The 13,733-nt window shown below is 44.5% G+C and overlaps 5 protein-coding genes across 5 annotated transcripts; 4 read left to right on the top strand and 1 right to left on the bottom strand.

Moving 5' to 3' along the window:
- Window positions 1-732: 732 nt before the first annotated feature.
- Window positions 733-1,245, top strand: N7471_005254 (uncharacterized protein; the record flags this gene model as incomplete). The annotated part of the gene is made up of 2 exons (XM_057277973.1): window positions 733-787; window positions 854-1,245. The coding sequence occupies 2 exons, from the start codon at window positions 733-735 to the stop codon at window positions 1,243-1,245; spliced, it is 447 nt and encodes a 148-aa protein (XP_057137583.1).
- A 974-nt stretch (window positions 1,246-2,219) lies between these two features.
- N7471_005253 (uncharacterized protein) lies at window positions 2,220-3,132 on the top strand (the record flags this gene model as incomplete). The annotated part of the gene is given in 3 exon segments (XM_057277972.1): window positions 2,220-2,312; window positions 2,329-2,733; window positions 2,998-3,132. The coding sequence occupies 3 exon segments, from the start codon at window positions 2,220-2,222 to the stop codon at window positions 3,130-3,132; spliced, it is 633 nt and encodes a 210-aa protein (XP_057137582.1).
- Window positions 3,133-3,888: 756 nt separating this feature from the next.
- N7471_005252 (uncharacterized protein) lies at window positions 3,889-4,328 on the top strand (the record flags this gene model as incomplete). Its single annotated transcript, XM_057277971.1, has 3 exons — window positions 3,889-4,043; window positions 4,072-4,157; window positions 4,216-4,328. The coding sequence occupies 3 exons, from the start codon at window positions 3,889-3,891 to the stop codon at window positions 4,326-4,328; spliced, it is 354 nt and encodes a 117-aa protein (XP_057137581.1).
- Window positions 4,329-4,478: 150 nt separating this feature from the next.
- N7471_005251 (zinc finger protein) lies at window positions 4,479-6,401 on the top strand (the record flags this gene model as incomplete). Its single annotated transcript, XM_057277970.1, has 5 exons — window positions 4,479-4,592; window positions 5,803-5,894; window positions 5,924-5,999; window positions 6,102-6,272; window positions 6,294-6,401. The coding sequence occupies 5 exons, from the start codon at window positions 4,479-4,481 to the stop codon at window positions 6,399-6,401; spliced, it is 561 nt and encodes a 186-aa protein (XP_057137580.1).
- A 2,700-nt stretch (window positions 6,402-9,101) lies between these two features.
- On the bottom strand, window positions 9,102-11,249 carry N7471_005250 (uncharacterized protein; the record flags this gene model as incomplete). Its single annotated transcript, XM_057277969.1, has 1 exon — window positions 9,102-11,249. The coding sequence occupies one exon, from the start codon at window positions 11,247-11,249 to the stop codon at window positions 9,102-9,104; it is 2,148 nt and encodes a 715-aa protein (XP_057137579.1).
- Window positions 11,250-13,733: the final 2,484 nt, after the last annotated feature.

Below are 13,733 nucleotides of genomic sequence, written 5' to 3'. Positions count from 1 at the left end.
ATACATGGTGGAAACAGGGTAAAATACCCTGAATATCATGTGACACATGGTACCGCCCATACCATACAAAAGTGCATATTACAGTTAGTCATCTATGTCCGCCCAGATTGTTGAAAGTGCGGGTTTTGTCATTTTAGTTAGTTAGAGATTCCAATATATCTGATTTTGTCCATACGTTGTCATACAGCCAGATTTCTGTCAGCTATCAAAAAGCAGAAGTGCGACGAAACGGACAAAACCAGCTAGTCACCCCATGCTGTCCCGTTTGAGGACTCCTCAGCGAGGAGTCCTCGCTGAGGGCTGGTGTCATTGGCCTTTCAGCAGCGCTAATGTGGGTCACCGCAGTGTCCGTCAATGGTCTTGTACCTCAGCAATGTGTGATTTTCCTAGAGGACCTTGTCGCAGAATCTCCAAATTTGCCACAGCCTCATTGATGCGACCATAGTCGAAATGACTCGTAATGTTTAGATATTCTGCATCTGCTTGCCATAACTAGAACGGCCCCCATTCTGCGTCCCCGCCCATGTGATGGTACTTTCTATTGGCATGAGAAGCTAGTAACCTAGGAAATACATTAGTCATTCCTACAGCCTGCCTCCTATAAGTACAAGAAGTAGTAGATCCCTCACGAATGACTGACTCCACTCTGGTCTCTCTACTCACCTATCCCTCTTCTCTTAAATTATACTCGTCTCGATCAAAATAAGCCAGAAAGCTAGGCTGATAATGAAAATGGAAAATGACGGGGAGAAAATAGCGGGGAAGCGAGTACCCCTCAAGCGAAGCAGTGCGTTCTCCCCTTCCACTAATAGATAGGAAATGTGAGCTCTGCTGACAATTTTTTGACGTCTAGGAATGGACTTCGAAGATGATGACGAGTCGATAGAAGATTACTCTGAGTACAATCGTTCGGATGAGGATGAGGGAGGATGGCGGACGGAAAATGATAGCGAAGATTCGAATGACGAACAGGAAATCGAGGAGCACGAATATACCACCTCCGATGACCCGGCGCGACCAATTAAAATCCGGCTATTTTTGGCAGATGAAGGATTCAGCGAATCTAAGTGGATGAAAAACTTTGTCGCCGAATGCACCTACGATGGCGTCACTGTCGCCAACGCTCTAGCCCGGTATATTCATCGAGAAGGTGTTCGCCCTGAGTTCTGGGAAAGGATGGAAGAGCCTAGCGAGGAAACGTGCGATGTGGCCTTCTATATCTTTGATCGATATGGAACAGTCTAGGCCAAGTGCAAGGACCACCCAGTGCAAAGAGGAACTGGTATATGGGGAAACGAGATCGATCATGGCCCTTTTTTCCTACTTGAGAAGCTTCATGTTACAGCACTCGAACTACGTCGGAAAGGACTCGGACGGAAAGTGGTGTCTTTACTATTGGAAAAGGCGAAAAAGTTCCTCCAACATGAAAGACCAGATGGTGAAGACGCGGATCTTATCTATGGTTCCGACGAGGCTTTCGAGCGAGCATGGACTCTTCACGCTCTAGTCAGTCCTGGATATCTAACAGCTGATATCGAGCCGCAGCTCAAGGGCAAATCCGCTGAAGAACGCTTAACAACAAAATATCGAAATCAATCTGGTGCTATCGACTTTTGGCGATCGTGCGGGTTTCGTCGAATTGGAGCATCTCGCTGTTTTGTATTATCATTCGATCTCCAGCATTAGTCTCGCGCATTGGCGGAGGCGTGTGATTTTGACCCACGAAGGAGTAATGCGGAAGATCTCGAGAACGAAGAGCTTGAAATGATTTATGAAGTAGACAGTTGGACTAATGTAAAGGAACTGAAAATGGAAAGGCTTCGTGACGTGTTGTCACTATATCATGCAAGTCTCACTCTAACGGATGAAGAGCTCAGGGCTTTCTTCATCACTCATGCTGATGATAAGATTGGCTGGGATCGAGTGACGAACTCTGAAGCCACGCTTCTACATCTAATAGCTTGCGAAATCAAGCCCCTGAGTACGCAATGGCTACTTGAGAATGTCCCTCACGCCGACACTTGGAAGGTTGCTCGTGACATTGACGGGTACACCCCGCTCGAAGCATTATAGGAGAAGTTAGAGAGAATGAGAACACGAAAGGTATATGGTCCTTTCAGGGTAATCAACATATCGGATCGCTTTGAAGGAAACTCTGAAGCTGCATTGTCCTGTCTTTCACTGTTGTTTGGACGGGATCCTTTGGGGCTTAATAAAGCATGCCTTCGATACGGGTGTACATACGGCGACTGCGTGGGAGGTTTTATTTCCGCCCGAATGAGGACCTCTTTAACCTTTTAGGGCGAGCTTACGTATGACCTTATGTAGGAAGGAATTGATGATGGCAGCTTTTGGGTAGAAGACAACGACTACATCATCGTGCACCTCGATTCCGATGTGCGACAGAACCTCAAAAGCAACAAGTCATTACGAAGAGGCTTTGTGAATATTTTCCGAATTGCCGTTGAGTGTCTTAAGGCCAATAAGGTCCCAAGCGTAGAAAATCTTGAGTGGTGTTCAAACAACCGGAGCGAGTGGCCGCCATATTCCAAGAACTACCTGCGACGCGCTAGAACGCAGATGGGATGCCGGGCAGTGCTTCGATACATGTTTAAAACTGCTAAGGAATGGGACGAGAAAGCAGGTAATGGAGAGTGTCAACTCACGTTGGAAAAAAAATGGTCAGACCTTCCAACATGTAGAAACGATCATGAGTTTGAATTCGTTGCCCGGGTTTGTGGTTACAGTGGGGTAGATTGCCTTTCGTTACCAGGCTGGTACATGTAAATTAAATCAGTCATTCTCCTCTCGAAGAATTGGTGCAAAACGATTATTAAGTCGCGTAGATTTGGCACGAGCGGCGGTATAGCTACCTGTGAGCAGTCGTTTGCCCTGTTTAACCATGACTGATATCCCAAAGAACGCAAACTCTGGACCCGCATCTTTCAAATCAATATTTAATAGACGTCAAATCTATCATATATATTTGTTGTACAGAGTCTTGTTGTCGTCAATCACGCGACTTACGGCAGGCAGATGGTGAATATCGAAGCCATTACGTGTCACTTCGACTATGGTCGCATCGATGAGGCTGCTACGAACCTGGGAGATTTCACAGCGAGGTTTGGATAGCATCAATCATGATGAGTATCAGGTTCCCAAGTATTAACGTTGACCCTGAAGGGTTTGGGTGCCGATGCCTGAGAAATGCAAGTTACTCAAATAGGACCATCACATGATTCAAACTTCGGGAAAATATAGCCACAATGGCGGGGTGATGTTCCAACTTCCTGCACAGCCCACGGATAAACCATGGCTATGGATGTCCTCGAGAAATCTGGTTCGATTCAAATTCCTTTCTCTTGACACATACTACATCACAATCTATCCACTTACTATACCAATAAATCTACAAATCAACACAGCCTTCACCCGGACCGCACTTGGATGTCAAACTAGGTTCGACCCGAAGCTCAAATGACTTGCAATATTTGTCCAACAACCCACCTATGCCCTCTTTGCACGGGCACCGGCACAACCTCTGATCTCTGTCCCTCCTGCTTGGGCAAGCGCGGTACCTTTGAGACGGAGGGTGGCTACGACAACACACGAGGAGAGTTTCATGCCCCTTATTTCTCCGCGGAATGCCGTAGCTGTTACGGCGAAGGGATCGCGTTCGATCGTTGCAGGGATTGTTTTGGCGTCGGGTATTTGAGATTATATTGTGGGAGCTGCGAGGAGGAGTTTAGGAGGCGTAATTCTTCATGAGATGTATATAACCGAATATCAGTTTGTGGCCCCCATGGTTTCAGAACAACCCTTGCTGCTGTGACGCGCATATATATGCTATTCTGATGTCGAGGAAGCCGGGGAGGGGGAGCAGCTCAAATGATAATTAAACAATCGGTCGGGATTTTTAATGAGACAATCCTTCAAACACAGGAGAAGCGATTCCACTTGGGGTTTCAGCGCATTATCCTATGTCTATATAACACTATTGGGTTATTTACCATCAACCGAAAACAGGTAATGCTTGACCTTCAGTTTAAGCATCTATAAATATCGCTCTAGTAGGATCCGACGGAGGACCTCCCAAGCCGATGATCGAACTCGAGCCCTAGTTTGTGAAAAGCGTCCTAGGCATATCGAAGCTATAGGTGGCACCCAAGTCACACTTTTTTGCTATAATCAGACTAACTAATCGATATTACTTAGTAACACGTTCGCGCTACCTAAAATTGTCTACGGCGTATCGCTTATCTTTAGCCCGTATGTCCTACTCTTCATTATATTATTTTATGTCCACGCCTTTAAAGCGCCTCACTTAATATCAATAGAAGACCTTTAGAGACTACTTATCGAGGGTGGTCGATAGGAAATGCTACTTCCTTTAAAGAAAGAGATGGATAATTACTATATCTTCCTAAAGGTTAAGGTGATCTATAGCTAGCCCCATATTTTATAGGAGACGCCTATAAATGGTAGCACACTCGACGTATAACTTAGGATATCTAGTGAGATACACGGCTTCCTTAATCATTTCTTCTCTCACCAATTTCGATACGGAGGAGGTGATTTACTTAATAAGAGTGGTGAGTAGACTATAAATACCTAAGGTTCTGATTTTCTCTAGATAAGCGGGCTAACTCTTCTGCCTAGGTTTTATTAGTGAAGTATAGCGTAATATGATTATAGCCCACGCCACTAGTAGAACGTTTATCAAATATTATCGTCCCCGTCGGTATACTAGCTTATAAGAGATTATATACGGCCTTAATCTAGACGAAGAGTTCTTAAAGGCTATGACCTAGATAAGCCGTTAGATTGATCGGCGGCGACCACGATACCTATGTTACGGGCACTCCCGTCACCAATCAGTGGAGATCCACAAGCCACACCGATGGGCCACCGAGAGCCAACCAACCAACAAGTCACGTGACACACCACGGAAATACATGGTCTTTCCGTTGTACCCTCATGATACAGAATAACACACGGTGTCAGCGAACCCAAGACGAGTCATGTCGCAAGGAACCACGGATCCTACGACATAGGCTACCGCACGACAGCAACCATCATAGGATCCCTAGGGATCTAACGAATGGGACACGTGACCAAGGCATATCGCAGGACCAGGCTTATCCCAGGATGGGACTAGTCGCAGGACAGCCGCAGGTCATGCTTAGCTAAGCATGACCCCGGTACTTCATAGGAAGAGGTTGATCGTAGGATACGCCTGACTAAGCGTGACTCCAGGACCTACTCCATAGGAGTATACCTGGGAGTATACGGTGACTCCAGTATCTACCCCCAGGGGGTAGACCAGGGAGTAGGCACGAAGGATATATAAGGACACTCGTTCATATACTTAGTATAGTTCTTCGTCTTCAATCATACATTGTTACTTATGTATACCTTTGGAACTTCAGTGACTCTTTACTTGATTATAACTTGACAACACCTACGAGTAGACCAATACCTCGGTATAGATCTCCTCGGCGCTCTACCTGGCATCGTTCCTCGATACCTCAATAGGACCCATCCTGCAGTAAGGCCTGTTGGGCAACAGTACGGTTGAGAGAACAGATCGTTGACGTTGGAAACCTGAGAAGCATAAGGCAAGTATAACCGAACCCTTCTAACCTAACTGTGACCAGTTAGCAGTGCGTAACAACCTAAGCGATACTAACTAGGAATTAGTGGAGAAAGACCTAGAACTACAATCAGCTATACGCTAGTAAGTCGATTTAGAGACCTAGTGCGCTAATCGCTCTTAAAACCTAGCATTACGAGCGATACTAGAGGACTAGAAGCGACAAGTCTATAATTTACGCCGGCGTCTATAAGATAAACGGCGGAAAGAAACACGCCGCGATTTTAGTCAGAAATAGGCGGTGATTGATATTAAAAGATAGCTCACTAGTGGGGCTATTAGTGATAAGCCTACGCGCGAGGTATTACGGAAGGAGTTTGAAATACTATCGGAGCAGATTCTTCTCGTGGAGACGTTCTTTACTTAGCCTACCACCGATTTATTAGAAGACGAATAGACGCGGCGTAATAAAGCTATTGCTACTAGAATATAATACTACGGCTTTTAGGAGGGTGGGCCCCTTTGGGGACGACGGAAGCGCTCTATACCGTCCGATAATAACGATATAGTTCCCTCTCCGCTAGCTCGAAAGATAAAACCTGATACGCCGCCGACTACGTTGTGGGAGAATAAACGTACCACTAGCCAGGAATATATCCCGAATATAGAGCAAACGTTCGTATGCTTCTAATGCCCTAAGATATACTCCGACTATAATGGAGTGAAGAGGCATTTTAGGACATCCTATTTGACGGACCGGATATATAATTTCTGCGATTTGTCCGTCCTACACGAGATGCACTTATAGAGGCATGCCGAGGATATCCATGGCCTTCGAATATGAGCGTCAGATTCTACTCTTCCGATCTTCGAGGGCCTTACGCTATTTCTTTATTTCTCTAGACCCGGCCTTATCACTGTTGTGAAGCTATCAACCTTCCTATTAAGAACTGACAATTCTTCCTCCTCTCCTGAATGCCTAGTGGCGAGCACTGACTCAAATTTAGCGGGGATTTCTACACGGCTAGTCATGAGAGGAATAGTAAAGGCGGCAAATATAGAACCTGGCCCTAAGCTAGAAACCTCATTATAGTATGCGACGCGCTCGTCCCAAACGATTCGGCGTCTAGAAGAGCAGCCTGAAGGGTAGCAGAGGGGTAAAGGACGATAGTAGCTCTTATAGTAGCACAAGGATTTCAGTATTACACTATCATTTAGCTTTAAAATTTACATATCTCGAGCCTAGAGACAACTTTACTGAACTTCGACGATTCCAAGATTAAAACTCGCTTCTAGGATCTATGCTATCGGCTTCTGGGAGCGTCCTCTAGGAACTGTACCTATCTCCCCTGGGAGCGAGCCAGACCGTTCCTAGCCTCTCTTACCTTTGATCCTAAGTTATTTTGGTGTTCCTGAAGACAGAGTCGGTGTTCCTAGGGATAGACTGGTGCTCCTGGGGATGGACGGGTGTTCCTGAAGCAATCTGTCTCACTCCCCGATCCGCCACGATCCGCCACAGCAGTTCCTGGAGGCCATTAAGCTCTAAGAGGCCGTAAGCATGACCCTAAGAGCGATGGTAGTAGCTCCCTAACTACTTAGCAAAACGTAGATTAATCAGGTAGGCAGCTAGCTAGGTTTGAACCAGAACAAGATAGGCAAACGCATTTGACTGCGGCGTCGTAGAAGAATTAAGAGGCCGCTCATTTTCGATGGCTTTCGAGGCCGATTCAACATATTTGAGCACTTGTTATAATAGAGTGAGGAAACGGATGCCCTTTAAAAAAATGTTATTATGGAAATCGGATAGGTTGGTAGATCCTGAACGTGTGTTGACCATTGCACACGACGAACTCAATAAACGTTGAGTAAATAGGAAGTCAATAGTTGTTAACGTCAGTTAGTTCTCACGGTCCTTATCTTTTATGCGCAAGTCAAACGTGAGGGGAGTTCTTGGTGAGTGTTTTACTCGTTCGAAGAAATCATGTATTTAATTTTGTTTAATGAATTTAATTGATCACCACCTCGAAGGATGGTGTTCATTAGATGTTATTGGCTTATTTGTCTCCACTTGCTTTGATGTCCGTGCATCCCCTAATACCTTGCTACCAGCGAGATTTTTTTCACCCCGCTCCTACAAGATTGTTCTCAGCCGATTGCCAATACTTGACGTCACTACGCACCCCTCTTTGCCTTATTCCCCTGGCAACCAATATTCAGCCACTCGGCAGAGAACGGACAAGGTGCAAGAACCCCGCAGACTCGAGAGCCCTGTTCTATAGTTACTCGACGTTTCTTTGTGCGCGCCATGTCCTGCTGCCCTTTTCGCTTTTCATCGCATTAACAAATCAAGTCTCTTTTGATGCGTACAGTAGTGTTCGAAATCAGATTGACCTACACTCTTAGACTTTCATTCCCGAATCCTAGCTTGAAACACGCTAGTCTAATTTTAGCCATTCCCTGGTAATCCCTGTTAGACTGTATTGTATTCCCTGGTAACTATGGATGAGGCAGTGTTATAATACCGTAATTTGCCCTAGAATTTGCTCGAATCTTTCATGCAAAGGGACCAAACAAAGGGGGAATCCCAACAATCTGGCAAGATCCCCATCCTCGTCCCTTAAATTCCGATCTTCTCATCACAGCAGCCTTCGCTTACACTCCTTTAACATCTAATAGAAGGCTGCAGTGACTACTTAGAGAACTAACCCTAGTAGGCAAAGCTGCTTTTTCTTATCCTATCCACTTCGATTCCCATTCGTTACCGATGTCGATCGAAAGGCTGTACTCTCGAGAAGCTGACATTAGACCTTTCAAGGACTACCGTTATATATAGAGATAAAACAGAGCCTAGATCACGACGATCCAATCTCTCAGCCCGAAGAGCCCGAACTATAGGAACACGACTGGCAATACTCTCCAACTCAAGGATACTATAGTAGTTTCTACGCAATACGGTCTAACTATAGTCCCTCCCCGTCTGTTGTGCTCGAGAATCAGTCGCAACTAGAAACTCTTAGGCTGCTCCGGTTGTCGGAATAGGAAGAGTATACAATCAGGATCCACTAACCTATATCCACTATCGTATTAAGTGGCGAGTGACAGTCAATAACCCGGAGGGAGGTATCAGTGGACACTGAGGAAGATGTCGTCTTGGCCCCCAATGCCTTCTGGCTGCTGCCATTGGAGAAGAGGCTAGAGACAGCTCATCGACGAAAATTGCTCGCCATTATCGGGTGAGATCCATGACACTGTCATCGTCGCATCAATAAGCGTTCGCACCAAACGCAAACTGACTAACTGATTTGACGACACCGACATAACTTGGATCGCCATCGAGAAGCAGCTTCCCATATTTTCCAAAGGACTCGTACCCATGTCTTGAATAAAGTTGGATCGTCTTGGAAATAGTGTTGGGAAATATAACGAAGTAAATTACGCCATCATTGTTAATTCTGTGAATCATTTTCCATCTAATCATTGATCGCTAGCAAAATCATGTAAACAGTTATCAAGCAACAATAATCTTCGTTATCTCGTTGAAAAGGGCTTGCTCGTATGCACAGTTGAGGCAGCAGTGGTAGCAGAGGATTTGCCACTTGCGGGATGGTGTGCGGGATAATGAGAGGAGCTGCGCAGTAGGATTCCCAGCAGTCTGGACAATGGATATGATAGGATCACTTTCAACCTGACTCTCAGGAGCAAGAACTGAGGTCGTCATCACGAGACGAGAGTACTCCTTCTTTAAAGGGGTCTTCCTGGGATGCTCACACGGTTCGGTTTGAATAAGACTAAGTAAGCCACTCAAGCAATTTGCAAAATTTATGTTAACTCGTCGACCGAAAAGGGTGACTGTTGTATTGAGAGCCAGCCCGTACCAAGTTTCTGAGATTGTAAATAACAGATCAGAGTGAGCACCTTCTGCGGTGGGCAGTATAGGATTCAACGATTTTGGAGGCTGAAGGAGGCGATTGTCTTGCGGTTCCACCGAAGATCTCACACTCTCAACCGTTTTATGATATCGGCTGTTATATATGAGCGGCCCATCTAGAAGCTCCATCCCACGATAGTAACAAAGGTTCTCATAGCCCAGGGTTAGGCATGGCGATGGGACTAGCGTGACCTTTCGATCCGAGGATGCGATTGTGTCATGATGCCAGTCGCAAAAAAAGTTTAACCAGTCAAACTCGTAGAACATCCACGGATAATCCGAATCCGTTTGCATCCCCCAAGTGAAGTCATCCTCGACTTCCGTGTCCGGCCATTTGGGAACACATCTGCTGGCAAAGCACTCAGGCCTCCAAGTGGCATTCTCGTGCGGATTTATAAAAAGCGCAATGAATGTGAACCATATAACATCCACTACTTGGCTACCAAAAGTATTGTCTTCCTTAGCGGCGTTCGGGGGCCAGACTAGACGATGGGATGAGCTCTTAGGTGCGTTTTGGATCAGTCGCACTATCGCCTTATGGAGCATTTCAAATGCTTCAGAATATATCGGCCATGTATAGGGCAATTGGATCCCTATAACATATTCGCAGCGCTTATGCATGATCGAACGGTGGTTTTCACCCAAGAGCCTCGTGATAGAGAAGTGATTTTCCTTTAAGCCATCACCAGCGAAAACACAAGTAACGTCTCCTGCGGATAAAGCACATATGCCTACCGCTTCAACCACATCAACGGGGCATACCAAGTTCCATTTTTGGAAAATAGTATGTAGGAGAGCTGAGATGAGTCCATTCCACTGGAAGTCTGCACCAACAGGGGATAGCGGATTTCCCCCATTCCCAATTCCCCAACGGCTTCCACTTTCCGAAGCACGAGAAGTATGGAATATTTCAGCAACACAATCTATTTTGTGCATTCGATGAATCTGGACAGGTTGTTCTTCCATGAAGGCGACAATGTCCACAATGATAGACGCTGAGTTCTTGCCTTGATGAATGATAAGTCCTTCAATGGTCACCGTACAATCATCTGCAAACAAAGTGATCACCAGGGCTAAAATGTATCCCATGCCACAACATCCACGGATCTGCATAATCCCTTCATCCTCCCGCAAGGCATAGGAGATGTTCACGAGCATCTCTGCCACCCAACCTTCATTCAGTTCTTCCAGAAGGTTAATAGGTACTTTTTGCTGAAGCGTCGTATAAGCTTCATGGATGCGACAAACTTGGTTTGCGATGATAGTTCCAAATCCAATCAGCGCTAGTTTATCTGCAAGGACTTCCACGGCTCGTTGTAATATCGAGGGGCTGCTAAGACAGACCGACCGAGGTAGCAAGGCTTTTGAAATTGCGTGAAAGACATGACCCACTGATTGTCTCTGTATGTTACATAGACACACAGCCAACAAAGCAATCGCCTGGCCACCAATTGACTGAGCGAGAAGTGATGTAGAATCACCTTTGCGCCAGCCCACAATAATTCCGAGACGTTCAACCCGGGTGCTGTGAAAGCGCTGGAGATGTTCTGGTATTTTGACTGTCACTGGCCCACTGACAGGAAATGCGGCACCTAAATCCTGCAACTGGAGTAATGCCATAGGCTGAACATCATCAGCTGAGAGCGCTGTTAAGATAGTCGAGAAAGGACCCAGGCTAGCAAGGGAGAGACTCCCTATATCAGCCTGCATACCCACAGCATCAGACATGGCGCCTAATACAGCGGGAACGGTAAGAATGGTATAAAAGGCGTCGGTGGAAGGCTGAAAATAAAAGTGGCTCTAAGCTGTGCGCGCTGGCCAACGTTGGCTTGCTAATCAGCTCTTTGAACTCTAACAAGCAAGAGAGAGAAAGAGAATGAAAGTAGGTAAAAGGAGAGAAATTAGGTTCGGGACAACCGCCGATACGTAGAAGCCCGTTTTAAAGAGGGGTAAAAGAATGGGAGAGAAGAGTGGAATGGTATTGTATGTATAGCAGTTTCCTGTAATTTACAAAGAGACAAGATCCCACTCGCGTCATGTAAAATACAATTTCTATTCTAGGAACAAGGGGATCGACGGCTATACCATATATGGGTTAGCGTGTTTCAAATTAGGGTTCGGGAATTAAAGTCGAAGAGTGTGGAGGTAAATCTGATTTCGAATATTACTGTATTTCATGCGTTCCTGTATTTGTTATTCTTTCCGTGCATTACCAGTTTGCAGTTTGGGACTAGCGTCTCTCCATACTAAAGTCGCTGTACATTCCGACGACATTCACGACTACTCGTAGACCTAAGGATAGGGGAAAGTAGATAGCCTATGTGGTCAGCTTATCGAGTACGTAATTAAACCGTGGAGGAGACAAAGCGACTTCTATAGGTATGGAAAAGCCTATATATGAATTAATGAGAAGCTCTCGTGAAGATAGAGAGTATTTCTCCGCACCGAGCTTATATCTAGCACGGTTTTTAATTATTATAGAGAATTATTAGTTATAAGCCACTAAGTTACGAGGAGGTTGGAAAAGAGCCTAGAAATATAGCTGATACGGGTGGAAAAAAACCGGCCTTACGACAGTCAGTTATGACCTATGGCACGAAAAATTTCAAAAGGCAATTGTTTTTTATTACCCCACTAAAATAATTTGGCTACTCTAAGGTGGAGAAAGGAGTAGCGGTGGGCCAATCACACATCATATTCCAACCAACCTATCAAACGTATGATCAATGGGACGAAAATACATAATATGTGTTCTAGATTGATAAAAAAGAACAGTCTGGATGGGACTCGCCCGCTATATCCCAGCATCGCACAGAGGACCTCTCCTTGCCTAACAATTTGGTTTTGGTTATAGAATCATTCCTCAGACCTCGTTCCTCTAGGCGAAGAGGAAAGAAGTCGACAAGGTATTAGTACCCTATTATTGATTGTCCGCACTTAAGGAAATCTAACAGGGCTCCCTGACTCGTAGGTGCTTCTTCTAGTCAATCTGCGCATAGCTTCTTCGGCGTGGAAGTGGATAAAAGTTCGCGTGTATTCACTGGCGACGCTTAAGGAAAGCACGCCGAGTGAACCCACATCACTATAATCAGTGGTGGGCCTATAAAGCTATTCGATGGCAATCTAGACCTAGAGAGTTTAAACCCCTTTTCTACAATTAACGCTAGGACGATCCAATTGAAGCAAAGTATACATTTTTTTCTACGGCTACTATCTTCTCTTAGCCTAGTAAGCGGCCTCAGATTCCGCGATACTAGCCTATAGAAGTTTTAAATTCAGACTATAAAAACATAAGAGAAAGTATATGAATGACAAATCTCCTATATTAAACCCCTAGATTTTCCTTAGCTACCGTTAAATGAAACGCGTCTCAAATGTAAGCCGGCACCTGATTATAAGTTGATATAATTTCCGAGAAAGCCTTTTTAGGCATTGTCAGGTGATATATATAGATCGAATTGCTCTTACTAAGCAGCTACACGAATAATAGGATCAAACGGCATGATTTATTTAGTGGCTTTGACAGAGACTTGCCAGGAAATGCAAGACTGTGTCTTAACGTTTCTATAGAATGCCTCCTAGAGAAGGCACACGTTTACATTGCCACCGGGCTTAGATATATACATCTGGTTTAGTACCCCTGTGACCTGAGAATAGTTAAGCCAAAGTCTCCTGGTAGGACCGGAGATACCATGAGTTTCACTAAACTCCTCTAAGAAACGGATTGTGCTAGCAAATATACCTAAGAAGTCTCCTTCGTAAATGGGTACTCTAGGAGGTTATAGGGGTTAGATGGTAGGAAAGAAAAACTAAAGATGAAAGGTAAGAAAGTAAAGAGATAAAAAGGTTGTATTTAGTTAATTGAAGTATATTCAATATATAGAAGATTTTTAACTATATTGTAAAAAAGATTATTATCTCGGTGGTTATAGTCTTATTTATCTCTTTTGAAAATAGATCTAGATAGATCTAATTAAATGTGTTATCGTCATAATGATAGATTTAAAATGCATTGTATTATTATATTATGAAATCATTATTTTGTAATGTTGCATTTTAATAAATGCATTGTATGGTTATATTGTAATGTTGCATAATGCATTGTATGTTCATATTATATTTTACATTGTATGGTTATATTATTAAATCATTATTTGTAATGTTGCATTTTAGTTTAAAATGCATTGTATAGTTTAAATCACTTACATGTTA

Source organism: Penicillium samsonianum, assembly GCF_028829775.1.
Source record: "Penicillium samsonianum strain IBT 33392 chromosome Unknown utg000003l_segment0_segment0, whole genome shotgun sequence".
NCBI classification, from domain to species: Eukaryota; Fungi; Ascomycota; class Eurotiomycetes; order Eurotiales; family Aspergillaceae; genus Penicillium; species Penicillium samsonianum.
This window is presented reverse-complemented; position numbering and strand designations above follow the sequence as displayed.